General features: G+C 39.0%; 1 protein-coding gene across 5 annotated transcripts in view; it reads right to left on the bottom strand.

Moving 5' to 3' along the window:
• Positions 1-19,464, bottom strand: part of HDAC9 (histone deacetylase 9) — a 91,486-nt gene that overhangs the window by 29,202 nt on the left and 42,820 nt on the right. The window contains exons 2-5 of one of the 5 annotated variants that reach the window (XM_010154071.1): positions 12,387-12,628; positions 11,290-11,440; positions 9,042-9,168; positions 6,945-7,066 (exon numbers count right to left, since the gene is read on the bottom strand). In XM_010154071.1, the coding sequence (XP_010152373.1) occupies positions 6,945-7,066; positions 9,042-9,168; positions 11,290-11,440; positions 12,387-12,628 (642 nt within the window). Of the gene's footprint in view, positions 1-6,944; positions 7,067-9,041; positions 9,169-11,289; positions 11,441-12,386; positions 12,629-19,464 lie in introns of those variants that run through there. The other 4 variants (XM_010154075.1, XM_010154076.1, XM_010154074.1 and 1 more) reach the window with 4 other exon arrangements.

Below are 19,464 nucleotides of genomic sequence, written 5' to 3'. Positions count from 1 at the left end.
TCTCCCCTAGTTTAACAAGGCATCAATGTCATCAGCAGATGAGAGCAGGGCAGGTCTTGATTGCCGAAGCATACTCTGAGAGTTGTCCAAAGGCAACATAAAGTACAGGATGCCAAGAAAACAAAAGCAACCAAAACACAGTGTATCTTGCTGTCCTAGCAGATGAGAACTCTGGGCCAAATTCAGCTCAAGAGTAGGAAGGCATTTCAGCTCCACTGAAGACAAATGAAGATAAAATTGGCCCCAAAGTTGTTTGGACTTTCAAAACATGTTTGTGTAACTTCTGTAGGCATGGTGACGGGATCTCTCCACATCAAGTGAAGCGAGGAGAAAAACCCCACCTGCTTGAAGTCTTAATTAGACGTTGACACTGCACCTTCAGAACGAAACTGAATTAAAACAAGTTTCCTTTTAGATAGGTTCTTTATGCTCTGGGATAGAATTCCACTACCCTACAACTTAATTAGCTAAATATACAATGTAACCTTCCATCTGGTAGAGTAATTTAACAGGAATAATTGTGCACCACCATAACTCAACGAGACACTGAGGAAAACCATTGAAATGCTATTTCCTTTCCTTTGGAAGAGAATTATGTACAATTTCAGCATGCTTTGCATTTCTAACAGTTAAAGCCAACAGGGAGGTATCACTCTCATTTATATTACTTTCCCATGAGAAAATCAAAAGCAAAGTACAAAGCTTATGCCGTTGTTCATGAATGGCTCTGTAATACTTACTTGGCTTTAGCCAGAACATGTTATTTGGCAGCTAAAACCCTTAATTAGAGTTGTGGGTTTAGAACAGATTTTTCAGTGAAACTATATTTTGCAGGAGTTTGAAGAAGTGCAATCTTTACTAACCAACATCTATTTTGGATGATCTGATACCATGTGATTTCCACTTTTCACTTCTCTGTTTCTCTCTTTTTGCCATCTTTTAGATGTTCTCGTTTACTTTTCTAAAAGTTTTCAACTGTCCCTGCCCTAGACACAGTGGCAGAAAAATCCTAGTCCCACTGAAATCAAACAGGACAGTTTCTACTGACTTCAAAGAGTCTCAGATTTTATATGAAGTATTTTGTAACTTATTTATCCAGAGGGAATAGACTCTAAAATACCCATTAAAAGCATTCCTCTTCATTTTCAATGGACATTATGCTCTTAAAATGCTTTAGTTTTTGGGACTGTTCCCTGCTCCTTATTTAAGCTGTTTTCTTTAGGTTCAAAAGGCAAAAAGATGTCTAGTATCTGATTACCCGCTTATCAGAAGGTTAGGCAAGCTACTTGTTAATGCTAATTTATAAAACATTTCAGAAAACATACACCGTTTCTGCAAGAAAACCTTTATGTAACAACATGAAGCAGAACTTCGTAATTCCATTTTGGCTATGCACTGGGTGGTAAAAGGAGAACTAAGACAGTGTTTTGACCAAGATTGTATAATTAGTCTAGCCACCAAGAAGGTCTGATATCTAGCACAACAGATAATGATGTATATACAAGTCATGATTTTTTGCGAAAACAGAAATACAGTGAAAAACCTTTATCCAGGTCATCTTGAAACTGAATAAGAATCACTCATGTGTAATGTCTTCGCTTCCTGCAATTAAAAGTAAGTGTTAAATAAAATACGTTAGAGGAACAATCTTACACTGATGGAAGCCCATAACAGTCCTTACAGCAACCACCTTGGTCATGACTCCTGTTGAATCCTGGTGCAGGCCCTGGCAACTTGCATGATACCAAAGCACACCTACACAAGATCTTTTCTCTCTGACAGGATCATTAAGCCTACCCTGGCATTCATTTTTATTTAGTCTTAAGCTATCTCAAAAAATTTCCCCTCTAACATGAGCTAAATTAGTGACAGGGCATCCCTCCTCCACCCCAGCTTAGAAGGCTGCAGAACCCTGATGGACCCGAGATGACTACAGCCTGGCACCGTAGCTATGATGGGATTACATCCTCTTAGAGCTGCTGGCTCCCAGGGGCTGAACTCTGTTTTGGCCTTTTCATTACATGAACACAGAAGAAGCTGTTAACTACGGTTTGCTTCAGATTCACTCTTCAATTGCAAGTGAAAGTTTCTTCTCTAAAACTTCTTATAACTAATTATGCCCTCTCAAGTTACTGATAGTGAATTTAGAGGCTAAAAAGGTCTGGTGATTAATGGGAAGAGAAGTCAAGAAAAAGAAGGGCTGTGAATAAGGACACTTTTTTAGTCCACCCCCCTCTCTCATAAGCACTGGTGATTTCCTTTGGGCACATCACCTAGTCCAAATTTGTCAAGACCCTTCCTTCATCCAGGAAAACAAGGACTATGAGAGGCAAGAATGTTTGGCATCCATGAAAAATGGGATAAAATGCGGAGAATCATATCATGTTTGCCTTGCGTCCCTGCTTCAATAAACAAAGTGCCTCTCCCATTTATTGTCCTCACTCATAAATTCAGAGAAAAAATGACGCTTCTCTCTACTGAGCTTGACTTCTTCATTTTGGCAGACATGGTAATTGAGGGGTTTTCATCCTCTAAGTATTTTTTTTTTTACCAAAGACCAAAAGAAAACCAGCCTTTTCATACACTGTTACTTCACAGGAGTGTGTTTTCCTAGAAAATACAAACAGAAATGGAATTTGGTGGCACAAAAGAGAAAGAGAAAAACTTTCACTCACAAAATATTTTTCTTCTCAGTGTCGACTGCAGCAGTGAATTATTGAGTCACTAAGTGCAGAAAGAATAATGGTAAGGAAATATTCTAACTCATTTCTTCTTCTAAAAAATTACATCTGCTGAGCTCTCATTCAGGAATCTTTCCGTCTCATTACGCAAGAGCTCTGCTGTTATTCTACTGCCTAATCAGGTTAACCTAATATGGTTTCTACAAAGTGATCTTCATGACAGTGCGGCACAGCCTCCTTCCTCTCTTTCATCACAATATTAAACAATCCTTCATCTCCTCTTTTTTCCTGTATGAAATTACATAATTTCCGCCCCTTCAAGCAAGAACCTTGGACTATTTGCTATTTTAAAAAACCCATGCTGTATTTCAATTGAGCATGCTTCTAATTTTTGGAAAGCAAGATACAAACATCTTCTGAAGCAGTACTATCGTGAGCGATCTGCATATCCCGAAGCAAAATGCAAGTTGTAAGGTTACAACTCCATCAGCAAGGAAAGATTCAACAGGCATAAACCCAAAATAAATAGAAATACTAATTGACATTCCCATCCTGCCATGATTGTGCTAAACTCAGGAAAGAAAAAGCAGTTTATGCTTGATATGATGATGACCCCGGGAATTTCTTCCAACAAAAGCCAAAACATGAGATAAAATGCAGAAATTCCATCTATAGCAACATTTTAAAAATGCATGCAGCTTTGGTTAGAGAGCTCATCTTTACTGAAATTTACTGGCTTTTGCTGGTTTGCATCAACACTTGTTCACAGAAAATGCTACAGGTTGAAGAGAAGGCAAATGTTATAGCCATTTGCCAGAATTTCTGCATTTATTTAGACAAGGTAAAAGAAACCAAAACACCCAAGACTCAAAGAAAACTCCCTTTGAAATGAACTTCTACCTTATCAAACCCATGTTGTTTGCTACATTTTCATTAGTTCTACAGCACCCTCATTAAAGAAATATTTTCCTGGATAGATAGACTTCTGGAGATCAGCAATCAAAAGTTCCCCATGTTAAATGATGGGGTTGTCAAAAGTGCACAGCTCCCATCAGAACTCTTAAAACAGTCAGTATGAATTTCAAAAATGTTCAGTAATGGGGAGGAATTTTCAAACCTCTCTGGGTAATTTAGATGCATTAGTCTCATTGAAAGTTAATGAGCCATGTGCTGCTCAGGCTTCTGGGTGCTTTACAGAAAACACACGTTAGGACTGGTATCCATGGTGAAAGTTGTGGGCATTTTTAAAATTTGATCTTACGCTGTTTAGGCTAAATTCTAACTCTCAGTTACAGATGTGCAGCTTCGCTTTATGGTATATTTATCTGTCCAATTAAGCAACAGCTCCCCTTGCTCTGCTCTTCTGAAAGTCTGTCAACACACGAGCATCTGAATGCAGCTGTGCAAAGAGCAGCATATCCTGGCCTCTAGCCCCTAGACAGTCCCAACCTTCCACGCAGCTAAGCTGTGTGAAGCCTGCTGCTGACAAGTTCTGCTGCATCTTGTATGGAAAGGAATAATCCGCATGGCTGAGAGAATTACTGAGTAGCTATAGTCACTGCACTAGATATTAACTCTGGTACCTAACTGTAAACATACAAGCAGCAAGACTGTTAAGTGTCTCCTTAGTCATCTGTCTTTCCCATCATTCTAGATGGTAGAAAAGTTGCACAGAATATTTTCCTCTTTAACACAGACTCTGAATTAATTTTTAAGATTAATATGGAGATGCCACTCCAGGACTAATTAAGCAAAGGTTAAATAGATTACTGAACAAGAATGTGAGCAAGCAAAGCTCATGATTTACAATGCCTGTGTGACACTCACTGTTCCCTCAGCATTGAAAAACACATTAGGATGTCAGGAGAGAATCATTCAGCTTTGCTGCCCATTAAATCTGATCTTACAGTAACTGGTTCAACCAGAATTATCTTCCAAGAGCATTATATTAAGGTTGGAGAAGAGAAAGATACTTCTGTATTTATAGTACGAATACGAAATATGAAATTGAGAAGCAAAACAAAGCCGTGATTAAAACCCACAACAGGTATTCCTTTCTTAAGGCTGAAAGGAATGTGAGGTTTGCTTTCATATGAATTGCTGACTTCATGCAGGTTCAGCACCACAGAGGGTTTACCAGGAGCCAGCGGCAATAAGCGTTCATAGCCTAAAGGAAAGGAAAGGAAAAGAGGTTCACCCCTCATGGCAAAGGTCAGATTTCTGCAGGCTCCTAGCCTGTCCATATACATGAGTGTTCGTGGGACATCTTTGTCTAGTAAGGTCCCATGAGGATGACACAGGCTCCACAATGTCCCCTCTGCCTGGAGGATAGCCCTATAACCACCCAGACCAGTTTAGGGTCATTTGACTTGTGTCGATCTGGTTCCTGTTGCTTTTAGTCTCAACCTGATGAACAATCATAGCAACCTTTGTGGAGAAGTTGCTAAAGGCTGGAATGAAACAACTCTAGCATACAGTGAGATCGGACGTGTAAAGACGTTATTTAACAGTTGCTATTTTCACGGATGTGGAGAGCTATCAAATATACTCCCTTGCTAACATACAACATGCTGTACACTTCATTTATATTTACTTATCTGAATCACTATGTAAATGTCATAGAAACGGTTATGCTAATGATTATATTATTATTTGTCTATTTGTTCTGTAGATATCTTTTCAGAGAGTCATCATGTCCTTTGTTCCATTTTGGAACTGATGCATTGCATGCCCAAATATTTGGAATAACATATAGAAAACATCTGGATTTAATTATATTATAGTCCTCTTATGCAGACAATGGGAATTGAATTAAGGAATATTTTGAAACCCCCACAGAGATATAAAAGTATTAGCAGCTGCACGAGAACTTTACTGTTACAATGTTTGAAAATGTTTTGTTTTACAGATCAACAGTCTGACACATCATAAATATCAATCATAACACTTAAGATATATAAACACAGATGAAAAATTAAAACTTGCATTTCAAAAACATGTAGATGAATTCACACCATTTAGAAGATGTAGAGTGTATCCTTTTGTTTAAAAAATGAAAATGTATGTTCTCTTGGCATAGAAAATATAAGCTGTACAGTGGTATTAAGCAGAGAACCACATAAGGGCTTATTGTGACTGAATAGCCTGTACAAGATTTTATAGAATCTTGTTATATTGCCACCATATTGTACAAAGAGTAATTCAGCTAGAATAAATTAGCATTTTGCTTTTCCTGCTTTCATTCCTTCAAAAATATTTGGGGATATAATATGAGCTTATAGAGTCTGCCCCAAAGTATTAGATACAGACTGGATTTTCTTTCTGAATGTATGCTGGTTCAAATGCCACTTCTTTTCAGTCAGTACCAGTTTTGCAGTAAGTTTTCAATCTCCCAGTGGCTAAATCACATTCAAAGGCTGTTAGCACAGTAGGGGGTCAGACTTTCCCTCTGAATGTAACTATATCACTCAACAGCAGACTCATGCAATAAGCGATCTAATGTTTTCGTTTCTTTTTTTTTCCCTCCTCTTAGTGTCTCCCCGCATTCCTGGATACCGGTCACTGCACCAAGGACCTGAGGCAAGTCACATGGACTCCACCACCATCCTTCTAACTTTCTTTATGGTGCAGAAAAAGTCAAGTATACAGTCCACCTGCTTTCAAGAAAAAAGGCTCATTTGCTAAATCTTCTGAAACATTCTGAAACTATGAAATGAACATTTTTTTGTACAATATTACACATTCCGATGTGTAAAAGGCACACACAAATGTAGGTGTGTATGCGCATATGAATACAAATTTTGACAACCAGTGACACAAAACATAGTATTATTCAATTCCTCCTCTTTCTATGAACTCCCCTCAAAATGTCCTCAAAAACATAGTCTAAAAACAGCATACCATCCGAAGACAGATACTGTATCTAACATGCAAAAGAGAGAGAGAAATCTTAAGCCCAGAAGTAATATTGACACAAAGAAAACAATGGCATAAAAGATCCGTGAAATGATGGTCTGTTCAGAAATGAAATGTATCAGGATTGAAGCCTGCACTAGCTGTTAGCACTGGGAAACACCGACTCTTGATACCATGTGGTCAGTCCAACCTTGTAAAGATGCCATCTGGATCTTTGAACTTACTCATAATATCATCCTGAACAGGCTTTGTGGATTATGAGACATGCCTTACTGATGGAAAGCCTGGTTAAAATAAAGGGTGGGAGTATTGCTGGATAAGGGGCTCGAATAAACTATGCTAACTCACCCGTTTTACGAAGTGGAAAATCATCCTTGGCATCCTGCGCTCCTGGTAAAGTGTATTTGTACGGTGGCGAGGCCCCACTCAGGGGTGGAGAGCTTTGATCCAGTGAGGTATGGTGGGCAGCCCTGCAGCAGACACAGAGAGGTCACAAATTAGTAGTCACTCAGGTGACCAGCAGTAACTATCTACACATGTTGTACACGTCTCAGCTGTGTTTACGTTCTTGTTCCTCTAAGTGTGCACAAACCACAGGCTCATGTAACCAATTTCACTTTTACAGTAAGTTATGGAACTCCTCGGGATTCCCAAGAACGCTCTTTTTGCACTCATTATAGAAGTCACATAGGATAAGAGTCATGTTGACCTACAGACAGGATCTGTCACCAGTTTGGAGAACTGACCATTTTAGATTGTTGCATTTTAATATGAACCAGCTGCAGCACAGCAAAAGACATTTAAGACTTGTTTATTACATACAAATAGATGTACATTGATCCAGTTTCTTCTATCAAAATGTGGGGGGTTTCAGGGCAGGAGGGCTTGTATAAAACTAACCAGAAATACTGAGTTATTATTATCTGTTGGGGGGTGGAGGGGGAAAAAAAAAAGACAAACTATTTAGTGGACAAGGTGAATAAAACCTTGTATTTAAGTTCAGTTTGTAAGTTCTGTGAGCACACAACTGCAGCACGTAGCACACACGTCAACAGAGAAGCTCCAAGCTGAAGAGTGCTTTCTGACAACTGCTGAATGAAAGAAATTGTGTGGGCAGATCTTTCTGAACACGGAAACTGCAAATTGCAAAGAAATTGCATCATCTGGCTCAAGACAGGGCTCTTTTTTTTTTTTTTGTCAATTTTTCTATTTAGAGGGGAAGAGAGGGAAAGAAGGGAAATAATTTTTCTCAATTTCATGTTTATCAATTTCATGTTTATTTCATGTGTTTATCTAAACATAATTTTACTTGGCCTTTTACAGAGTCTCTCCCTATCTTTCCAATGTAGTGTGGTTAATCAAAAATATGTCTCTCTCAAAAGGGACACTAATATTGTGAGAGGAAGCATAGCTTTCCCTAGTGTGGCCAAAGACATCTTTTGCAGAGCTCCTTGTTCTCACTCATCTGAAGACTCAGCACTAAGATCAGATTATTGGTCCAGAAATCTTACATACTCAAGTGAATTTTACACATTATTGGAAAAAAATATTATTAAGTATTGTATCTCCACCAGAAACAACATAACTACATATTACATCATGTTACCACAATGCTCTGATTAGCTCAGAGTGGGAACTCCAAGGGCAGCCTTCAGTAATGCTTTTTAAAAAGAACAAGCACTAGGCGGAAATCTGTTGTACCATATGCATTTCTGTTTGTCCCACTGAAGGTCAAGTCTTTCAGAAATGCAGCCAGAGTTTATTTTGTTGGATTAATGTATGTATCTGTTGTAATAAGGAAATGAAAAAGGAATTAATTAAAAAAAAAATTGTAAAAACTATAAACCCAGTAAACTCTTAAAATGTTGATAGGCCCATTACAGGACTCAACGAAATAATTTGTTTCAATGGTCTAAGCAGATTCTTATCAAGGCCAAGGCATGGTAAGAATATGCAGTTTTGGATACTAAAATCCATCAGATTAGGTTAAATGACCACTATCCCTCTCAAAATCCTCGTGAGTTATGTACACCATTCAAGTAACTTCACTGGAAAGACGCAACTGTTCAAGAAGAAACTAGTTTTGTGATTGACTGGAAATCCAAGTAGATCAAACACAAAGTGTTTCTAACTGCAAAAAAATTGAAGAGACTTGGGAAATTGACAGGTATACTTGTAAAATTGGTGATAGCATCAAGAGATGAAGCAGTTGAAATAAAAAGTTTATACGAATTTCTGCATGTTGTTCTGTATAGCTCTCATAACTGAACACCAAGTACTCTTCAGTCAACCTGAAATATTACACTTCAGGTTTTTGCTAACTTCATGGTTGAATTCCTGTCTTCTTCCAGAGGCAGACTCTTCATACCCCTGGTGGAGAAGCATTCTGGCAAGTTTTAACAGATACCTCAATGAGGCAAGGAAACAGCTTAATAACGAACATACGTGTACCAGAGCTTGGGGTGGCGGCTGATGGAATGATTCTTCCCGTTTGATGGAGAGTCTTTTGTTGCCGATTTACTCAGTAGGAACTCTTGAAGTTTCTGCTTCACTTCTGTACTGGCCACTGCTCCTAAGACACACAGAATTAAACACATATTTACTTTAAAAATTATATTTTTAAAGAAAACAAAAAACCAAATACAAAAAAACCCCCGTGTCTTGCTGCTAGAAGTGTTGTAAACTATAAAAAATATTGGTGGAAATCAGTCAAAATGAGGTAACATTTGGACTAAGTGTTTCTCTCTAGAAGACTGAAGTTGGCCATCACCTAGAAATGCAGTGAAGTCACAAGGAATATTTCAACAGTATATTAGGCCATTTATCCAGGGCCAGATGTATCTAAGGAATTTAAATTATTTCCTAATAGTTCCCGGATACAAAACCAAGGATAGAACTTGAAAGATAGTGAAAAAGGTCACTTTGAGTTTGCGGTAAATGTTTTTTCTTTCAGTAAAGTAACAGTAATAGCACGGCAAAATTGCTCTCTGAACACAGTCTTGGTTACGAGTGGAACGCTGCGGAAAGAGGCAGTAGTGAGCCTTTTTATTCAAGAGCCTGTACCTGTGATGTCTGGAAGACAGACTGCAGTCTGAAACATGAGTCTTAATTGATAACTCTATTCTTATGACAAAGAAACAACAGAAAGACTGAAAAGACAGAAAGACAGTGTGTTTTGACCTCTCTCGGTGACTAGCTCAATACAGTACAAGTAGGGCGTGCCAATGTCCAGTTAAACTGCCAATTCCTACTTGCAGCATGGGACGTGCTTCTTTACTCACAGCCATAATACTCTTCATAACAAAAGGCAAGAAAAAGAAAAAGCTTCTTCCAGTTTTCCATAAACAGTGACAAAAAAGGGAAGAAAAAACTTCTTTGAAAGCAGCAGCACTAAGGCGTGCTGATACTATAAGTTGTTACCCAAACTTGACACAGCACAGCTAGCTGGTGAGCATGTACCCCTGTGACCTAGTCCCCATAAAATATCTCTGCTACCCCTCAGCTTCAGACCCTAACTCCCCTCCCCACACCTTCCTTCCCTCCTCTACTCATTAAGTAGATCAGCAATAGCAGCAAACGCTGGGGCTGGGGGTTCACAAGTGTTGCTTGTCTGTCTTCTACGTACTGAACAGTCACCCAGCAAGCCAAACTAAGAAGGGAACCAGTGAGTTCACATTGATGCTCTTCCTTTGGTGGGAGCACTAATAAAGGCCAACTGTTTACATGGAGGCTGATTTTTCATACCATTTAGAGGAACTTTTTGTTCCTGCAGTTTCTGCCACTCTGCCGCTGCTGGGTCAACAGGCTGGTGATGCTTTCACCAAATTATTGGAAGCACCATGGACACCTTAATTTCTGAAGCCTACAATATGGTACACCTATAACTGTTGAACCACACCCAAGACAAAAATGCAGGAGCATAACATACAGCTCTTATTTTGCTTTGATCTTTGTCAGTTAATTCTCGTCGTCATTTAGCAGGGCAGGTAACAATATCTGCTCCTGGCAGCTTCATTTTGAATACCTTCACAATGTACTTCAATCTGATTTTTAAACTGACCTCTGTAAGGAGAATTATTTGTATCTGTCTCCCCCTAGTGTGCACCAAATTCCAAAGGTATCCTTTCTATCTGTCATTTGCCTTAGAGCTATGTATGAGCTAGAAATAACTCTTGGTTGGGCCTGATCGAATGGCCTCAAGAATAAACACAAGGCAGTTTGAAAAAGTATTCAGAAGTGTCAGCCAAAGACATTCTTAAATATTTCATTATATTTTCACTCTTTAAACAAAACAAAAATTAGTTAATCAGCAAGTAATTTTATTTTTTTGCTGTTTTGTAGTGATTTCTGAATTGGGAAATAAGCTCTTCAGAAATAAGTTCTCAAGTGGAGCTTTAGGCTTTCAAATTCCCTCCTCCTTTATAAAAAGAGCTAAATTCCTGCAAGGCATATACACAGGCCTGTCAAAATGAGCTTTCCTACAGTCCTCCAAGTCTGCACACAAACCAGCAATGTGTTTCTGCGGATGCAACAGGCAGCCCTGCCTTTCTGCAAGCACTGCCTCGACTTCTCTAGTTGCGTATTTCACACAATAATAGGCTTCAGGTTCCTGTTCATCATCCGTTTACACTGGGAGAAGGCGAAGGGGAACAGATCAATTTCTTCTTAGGATTCATGGTACATTGGCTCTTACTTTCTCGGCCTCTTTCTTTGCCTCGGAGGGGAGGAAGCTGTTGTTCCCTGCGATGCCTCTCCAGTTCCTGCTCTTGTCTCTGCTGCTCCAGTTTCTGCTCTTTTTCAAGGAGTTCTTGCTGTTGTTTAATGGCTAGGAGTTCCTGTTGTAACTTGCACAGAACAAAAAGACATGAGAAAGTGCAGTTTGCACTGTTTTCTAGGTCAGCCCTGGCTAACACAACCCCCTTGAATAACTGAATATCAGCTTTTGTGCTTAGACTTCTTTTCATCTCTTAACCGACCTTCCCCAGTCTTTTAAGCAGGATAATGCATTACTGGCTGTCACTAAAATGAACCTTAACGTCAGGTAGCAGCCTGCTGCTCTGGTTTCACTTCCTTCTCTTTTGGCAAAAATGCCTGGAAACTGCACCGGGTTCTTTGCCAGTCCATCACCCAGCTCTGGCTGCTGTGCTCTGCTTCGTTTGTCAGCTTCATCGAGCGGAAGCTTAGCACAGTAGCAGAATAGCAAATAGATGAGACCAAAAAAATGAAAAGAAAGGCAAGATCATAAATTCCCAGTCAAAATCGATTACAGCAACCCTATCATAGTGCATGTAATCTCATGAATAATTTTCTTTTTACATTATATGAGGCAGCTCAGAGAAGAGTGAAAACACAACACTTTCACAACTTGCCTTTATTTTACAAATGCAAATACTACACACTTGCCTATCAATTTGATTTGTGGGCACAAACTCAAGCAATGGCCCAAAAAAGCAGTCTGTTGATACCCCCAAAACTGCACATACAGAAAATATAGACATATTGAAGTCTGACTGAAAATCCAGCTTTGTAAAATAGATAGTTTGATGTTCTATGGAGGTGGTGGCTTCATGAGCTTGATGATTCTCACAGTCTTGGTTTGCTGTGAGCAACTTGCTGCTAGGTGCTAGCAGTTTTGCTTGAAAGGCCTTTTATCACTCAAATAGAGAGAAATAAGCACTCAAACACTATCTCTCAGTCACAGTGAACCTTTCAGGCACGTTCCCTTTTCATGTCTGTATAAGCATATTCAGTTTGCAGATAAAGTAAGGGATATATGAAAAATGTTGCTACCTTTATGTGCTCCTGGAGCTGGGCCTGATGCTGGCGGGTCAGGTTTTCATGCTGCTTCTGAAATTCTGCAATCAGAAGTTGTTTCTGAATTTGCTGCTGCTGCTGGATCAGAAGTAGTTCCTGCTGTAGCTGCTTTTCACGCATAATTGGGTCCACCATGGGAACCATCATCCTGAGATCAGTTCGCAAGTCTAATGGTGAGATAGGCTCTAATCCCACGGGAACCTCCGACTTCACATCCACTGTGGGAAGAAAACAACAGAACATGTATATATTAAATATAACTGGAGAAGGACAACAGAGATCATTCCTACAGGGGAAAAGACCATTTTCACTCAAAGAACTAACAAAACACTAATGCAATCCATGCTGTATGGAAACTTCAGACATCCCTACTAGCAACTGGAGATTTTACAAATAGTTTTATCATTTTGTTTCCATTCTCAGCAAAAATACTCTCAGATTAATATTCTGCTAAACAGACGATCAAGCAACCCAGTTCTAAAACCATGTCACAGCCTAAGGAAGCAATATTTATGAGAATCTCGTAGTCACCATTAACGCTTCACAATAAACACTCAGGGTGCTTCTTCAGTGTAAGATGAAGGACTTCAGTTCTCACTGCACTGCAAGAGATTTTCCAAAGCTAGCATGTACATTTTCTGAGGATGATGTTACACGTGAACAGCTACCCCATGTAAATATAACTGGTAGAGATACAGGAATAACATAGTTGCAGAAAAATAATTTGACACAAAAAAAGACGAGTTTTAATACAGCTTTTTGAAAAGTAACCATCATGCCTGGAGTGGATTAGACATAATACACTGCATATGACTTGTAAGAAAATGAAAACATTTGAATTATTCCAATTTGTTGCAGCAATGGTATATATTGTTAATCCAGCATTAAAGTATTCCTGTGCTTTTCTAGCTCCTTATTTAAATGGAAGGGACTAAAAAGCAGCATAAAAGAGAGATTTGATGATTTTCACTACAACACATTTACAGCTCAGGTTTTCACACTTAGTGAAGAGACTTGAGTGTGACTATCCATTTTAAAAGAACAAAAAACTAGCAAGTAACATTTCTACAAGAGGAAAATAAATAGCAACTGTCTCTCCTAAAGCTCAGCAGTTCTGATTCCATCCACGAGAGGACAGTGGAACACAAACACATTCACTCCCGTTCCTACTGCTCTACTATCTTCATAGGGAAATTATTATTATTAACTGAAAACAAACATGCTGTGGGAAATGACTAGGGAACAAGATTTTCAGCGTATTTTCTCCTTTTGCTCTGCTATTTGTTTTCAAGGAGAAAACCAAAATGACTCAGAAATATTGTAACAAGCAGGAGCGGTAAATATGAAACAGCAAAAGTTGAAACTGCAGCAAATGGAGAGAATTCTAACTGCGTGATCAAATGTATTAGTAACAAGTTTTATAAAAAGAAGAGATGAGGCACCAAATCTCTTCTACTGATCCCATTATTTTCTTCTCAAATTTCTGGAAACATACAATTATCTGGGACCTTTTTAAAAAAAAAATCCTAGTAACTGTGATTGTAAACCTCAGAGCATAATTTGCCTTCTTAACCTGCTATCCCAACAGAATGATTGTGTCTAAGTGCTTACTTTTGTTCTGAGACTAATCACTAAATTATAAAAAATCACTTTTAACTTACAAAAACTACTCTTGATTATAAATAATTGCCACAGACCAAGAGAAACGGACAGGCAAACCCCCAGCCTTTCATCCCATTTATTCAGCAGCAATCCACATTCCATTTGTCTAGACTAAATATAGCTGCGTTTATACAAGAAATCAATAGTGCTTGTAGAGAGCAGAGCAAAGACATGAATATTTCATCAAACTCTGAGAGAAATGGCAATCAGCAAACTGACAGCAAACTCTGTAGGCTGACTGGCCCTCCAGATAAGTCTCTGGTGCTTGGACAATGGCTCGTTGCCTGCAAGTCACAATCTTATCATCAGCACTCTTCTATTTTTAACATTAATTGCATTGTAGGTGACAAAGGCTTATCATGTTTAAAACAGAGAGATGGATTTTCTTACATCTTCTGTGACAGGATAATAAGCCGTACTAGGAGCAATGACAGTAACCGGAGCTCGGCAAACCCTGCAGGCTCTGGTTCACAACAGTGTTTGCAAACTGAACCCTGCAGTTTATGTTGCAGATACTGGCTACAAATCAACTCCTACAGATCTGCACAGCGATTTAGGCTGATTAATACTTCCTATCTCCGACGAGCATCACACTTCTTCATTTTCAGAGCACTTCTCATGAAAGGAAGCCTCCAGATTTTCTAACAATGGAAATTTCCCTCTACTATTAGTAAAATGTACACCCGAAATGAGGCTCAGTTTAATCAGATACACATTTCCAAGAATTCTCACACACTCAAATAATAAATCTAACACTGGAATATCAACTTCATCAAGTTCAACTCTATCTCATTTCTTATTGTAGGGGAAGATAAATATTAGGCAGTTCTAGAGACATGAATCCATAGAAATCAATGCATAATGTTCATGTTATTTACATGCCAATGTTTACTGACAAATAAAGACAAGCATTTATTTCCTGGCAGAAATATTGCTAACGCTAAGGTTATACCAATACTAGTAATAACTCTTGACATAGCAAATACTAGCTTTTGGGGGTAAACACTGCCTTAAAACTGTAGTAGCTAATAGTTAGCTGGATAATAGTGAACCTAATCAACAATACTATTCTACACAAGTAACTATAAAAACACCAATCAAACTGTCCTAATGCCACAGGCCGTTTATATTCTCCTCACTTGTTGCCAGCTGACAAGAGACAAAGCAGCCCTGTGGAGCTACATCAGTGTGAAAAATGTGCAATGGAGCAGAGGATCAGAATCAGTGTCTTTAAAAGCTTTGACTTTTAGCTGAAGCATCTCCTCTACTGCCAACCCAATGCAATTTTAAGTCCCAAAAGAGCCAAGTATGTTTATTCTCATCAGGGCCTTTTATGGTTTTCACCCCATCTACACTGATATATGTATTTTTCAGGTAGAAAAGGAATGTCCTAATCAGTGCCCTTAACTTTCAAACATCATGAGAAGCAGTGGGATGCAGGACATCAACAAAAGGATTCAAGATGTTAGCCAAAGGAAGAGGATAGATAATGAAAGAAAACAGAAAATAATGAAAGAACTTGACAGAAGCTAACTTCAGTTAAGGAGCCTTGTTCTGCAGAACTTCCAGTATCACCAATGTAGCGAGGTTGTAGCAGGCACAATTCAGAGAGGGACCCTACCCGCACTCTCTCCACTGTGGTCTAGAGCAGGTCGTTCCCAACAGCTCTGCTGACAGCAGAGCAAGCCTGGGATTCCTCTCTAAGGTTAAATAAAGACAAACTCTCTAAGCTCATGTCAGCTGTGGCGAATACAACAGTAGGCTGCAGAATTAACTAAAAACGTTACTGAAAGCTCAGTGATTCCAGGAAGTATGCCAAAATTTTAGTAGAAAAATATTTAATTTTCAGCTACAACACACTGCAAAAGGCATATGTATTTATTTTTCCTATAAATACTCGATTGCCTTTAATTTGAAACATAACAACAAAAATAGTCTCAGAAGAGAGTCTTTTAGAGCGTCCATATCAATTATATGCCATAGATGGCACTTCACACAGTGCTTTTCACATTCAGTGGAAAGAAAGTAAGATACCTGCAAAACTGCATGCTTGTTGAGTAGATTTAGATGCTGGAAGCATATGTAAAAAGAGGTAAAAATGCTTGTTTTAACCCTGAGGCTTTGCTTTTTGAAACCAACCCTTAAAATGAGAATCACTGAAAAACTGTCTTTCACTAAGAGATGGCATTTCAAGCTTTTTTTTCATGAGACTAGTTTCAATTCCTGGTGTATGAGAAAACACAAATCTTCTGAATCACAAGTGCTGAAGGAAAATGTCAGAAAACAAAACAGCCTACTTTCTTACCATCATGTCCCAAGAGGGGCAATCTTCTTTTTTTTGTTGGCAGTTACCTTTCTTGGCAGACATTTATGCCATCCTTAACAACAGGAACTTAAACAAAGTATGCTGCTATCAGCTGAACAGTAGTCATTCTTCATTTGAGATGCAATGAAGACGACTTCTAGCAGACTTGTTTACCACAGCATCTTATCTAGAGATTCTTACGTTCTGATTCTTACATTAGAGGAATCATGTGAATTTGCCGCAACTGCAGAGATTCAAGCTAAACCTTTCCCAAAGGAATTTCTCAGTTATGCTGTTGGGCTGGGGCAATAAGGAAGGGTGGAGAGAGGAACAGGGCATGTAGTCAGTGAGGCTCTTTCACCTGCCTTGGTCATCCAAGGCAGCCTTTTACTGGAGAAGCAGTTAAGGCTTATGAAGTGAGCAAGGAAGACTACAAAGTCAGAATGCTAAATTATAATGACATGTGACAAGAGACAGATGACAAGCTCCTCCAACCAGCAATTTCAGTATTAGGCAATAAAAGCGTATTCCTGACAACACACCAAAACAAGTAAAAACTAGAAATTCTGCCAAGACATGGCCACACCTTATCCCAGACATCAACTCGGAGAAGTATTACAAAGAAAAGAGAGAATGGGAGAGCTGTTTATACTAGTGGTGCGCTTCTGAACTCTGCCCTACAAAAAAGAGACTACCTAAAGTTATTGTTAACTTGTGCAGTACTTTTTGTAGCTTTTCCATGCTTTTCATAAAAAATGAAAACAAACCAGACAAGTTTTGCACATTTTAGTGTAAAAGAAACTGAGTTCATTTGACCTCTTCATTCAAAGAAAGTGAAAAACCTTCCTTCTTGCAGGGTGGCCATCAGTCAATCATGACATAATCAGAGCACTAAGGAATTTACGGAAAAGAGCCCTAAATGGTGGAAAGCATGGAAGATTCCGGACCGCTGCACACACACCCACACACACCCCCAAGATAATACTTTAAATCTCCAATTCAAACCTAGAATTGTCCAGATTTATGTGTTACCTCATTCAAGACTTGAAAAGCACCAATACCTGAAAGGCCTTAACAGCCTCTTTAAACCTAGATTGAAAAAATCTTTGAAAAGACTGAAAAAATGAAATAGCATAGGAGGCTGAAAGTTGCAGGAAAACGGAACAAAGGGTAGGAGGAAAACTACGGCAGGCAAGTGAGACACAAAGCATCTGGCAGGAGATGGGGCAGAAAAGGACTGGCCAGGCAATAAGGCACAGCAGGCAACCAGAGGTGGAGCACAGGAGGAGGAGTTAAAATTTCTGAGCTTTCTGCGCTGAGCAGCAGCATTACAGGAGCATCGCTCACTCTGTAATCTAAGCAGCCCTGGCACACTGATAAGGCGGCAGTGCTTGGCCTCACTGCCAGTGTAAAGACAGACCTAATAGAGGAGCAACGTGTCCATTGTGAGGATGTGGGCAAATTAAATGAGCAACGTGGTTTTGAATAGCCATGATTAAAGAGGAAGGAGTCTGGCACGGCCAAAAGGAGTCTACAGCAACTGTTCAGCGTTCTACCTTGCCGAAAAATGGCCTGCTCTGAAGCCCATTTCGCAGAGGAGAGGTGGCTCATGGCTTTCTGAAGGAAGCTGTGCCATGGCAAGACCTGCATGGCAAACTGCTGGAGCTAGGAGCTGCAAAAGATTAACTAATGACATCAGGGGTACAAGTCAGATGATAAATAAACGGTGAGAAGTCCCATCCTCCTATCAGATGCTTTATCATCCCAGCTCCAGTGGCTAAAGTCTTGTACCTCAATACCCAGCTGGCATAATCTGTCACTCCTCTGTTAGCTTCCATACAGGCAAAGCTTCTTTATGCCTCCTAAGAAGCTTGATGCAGAATCTCTGTCAGGAGTACAGCGGTGAAAGAAGAACGCCTTGAGAGCATCTCATTTTAATAAGGGGAGAAAAGCATCCAGATTTAGGATGACACTTACAAAACTGTTCTCCAATATTTAAAATCAGTAGTTTTTTCTCAACTCTCATAATTATGCTAAAGGATGCATCCAAGCTGAAAAAAGTGTCACTTAAATTTCACTAAATGCTATTAAATATTTTTGATTAATTATATATCCTCAGTCGTAGTCTGGATTTTGGTTGTCACAGGCAAGGAATGCAGAAAGAAGACAGCAAATGTAAATGGAAGATTCTTCCAAATGCAACATGATGAGTTTTTATGGCAGGTAAGTACTTGCCTGCAATTTGTACTTTTAAAACTTCCTCGCTTGGAAAGGAAAAGCACAAGAAAGACACATTTCAGATCAGAAGAAAAACTTTCCAGTTATTTTCTTGTATTATCCTTGAACCGTCAGTAATTATTTAAAGCAGTACTATCACTGAATTAGAAGTATAAGTGAACTGTCAAACCTGATGAGGCACTCAATTGAGTTTACAGTATTAAGGAGAAGTGTAATAAGTTAGACTAGAAATGTATTCCCCTTTGTTCTGTAAAAGGGTTCTTATCATGATTATACCTTTTCCCTATTTCTTTTAAGTGTTTGCATACATGTCATAATGAGAAGTAAAATAAATGCAAACAGCGATCTGCGCTTTGATTTACCATTCTCTTATTTCCCCAGGGCCTGGAAAGGAAGCTCAAACAACCACAAACTTCTAAAATATCAGTGAGAGGCCTTGAAATACCAACAGTGAAGTTACAGCTAGCTGGATGTTGTAAAAAATCAAAGGCTTTATTATATTGATTTACTAAAATCAGATTCCTTCTCTGCAAATAGGCTTTAGAGTCAAACAGTCATAACAAACACAACCATAAATGCCATCTAATTTGTTATAGCCAAGAAGTTTTTAAATGTTATAGTGTTCGCTGTTCCTTCTCTACTGAATACATGGGCAGAAGTTCCACTTATAAGCCTGCCAGAGTTCATGCAAATACCAGGCCAACTACTTCTGTCACAGGAATAAAGGCAAATGTGTCCAGTAAATCACATCAGAATGTGAGACGCTTTTAAAGTCAAACCTGGGATGATCTGTTATCAAGAAATCCAAGCTGAGCTGTATTTGGGTTTCTGAGTTACTTTATTTATATT

Source organism: Eurypyga helias, unplaced genomic scaffold (genome assembly GCF_000690775.1).
Source record: "Eurypyga helias isolate BGI_N326 unplaced genomic scaffold, ASM69077v1 scaffold23276, whole genome shotgun sequence".
Classification (NCBI taxonomy): domain Eukaryota; kingdom Metazoa; phylum Chordata; class Aves; order Eurypygiformes; family Eurypygidae; genus Eurypyga; species Eurypyga helias.
This window is presented reverse-complemented; position numbering and strand designations above follow the sequence as displayed.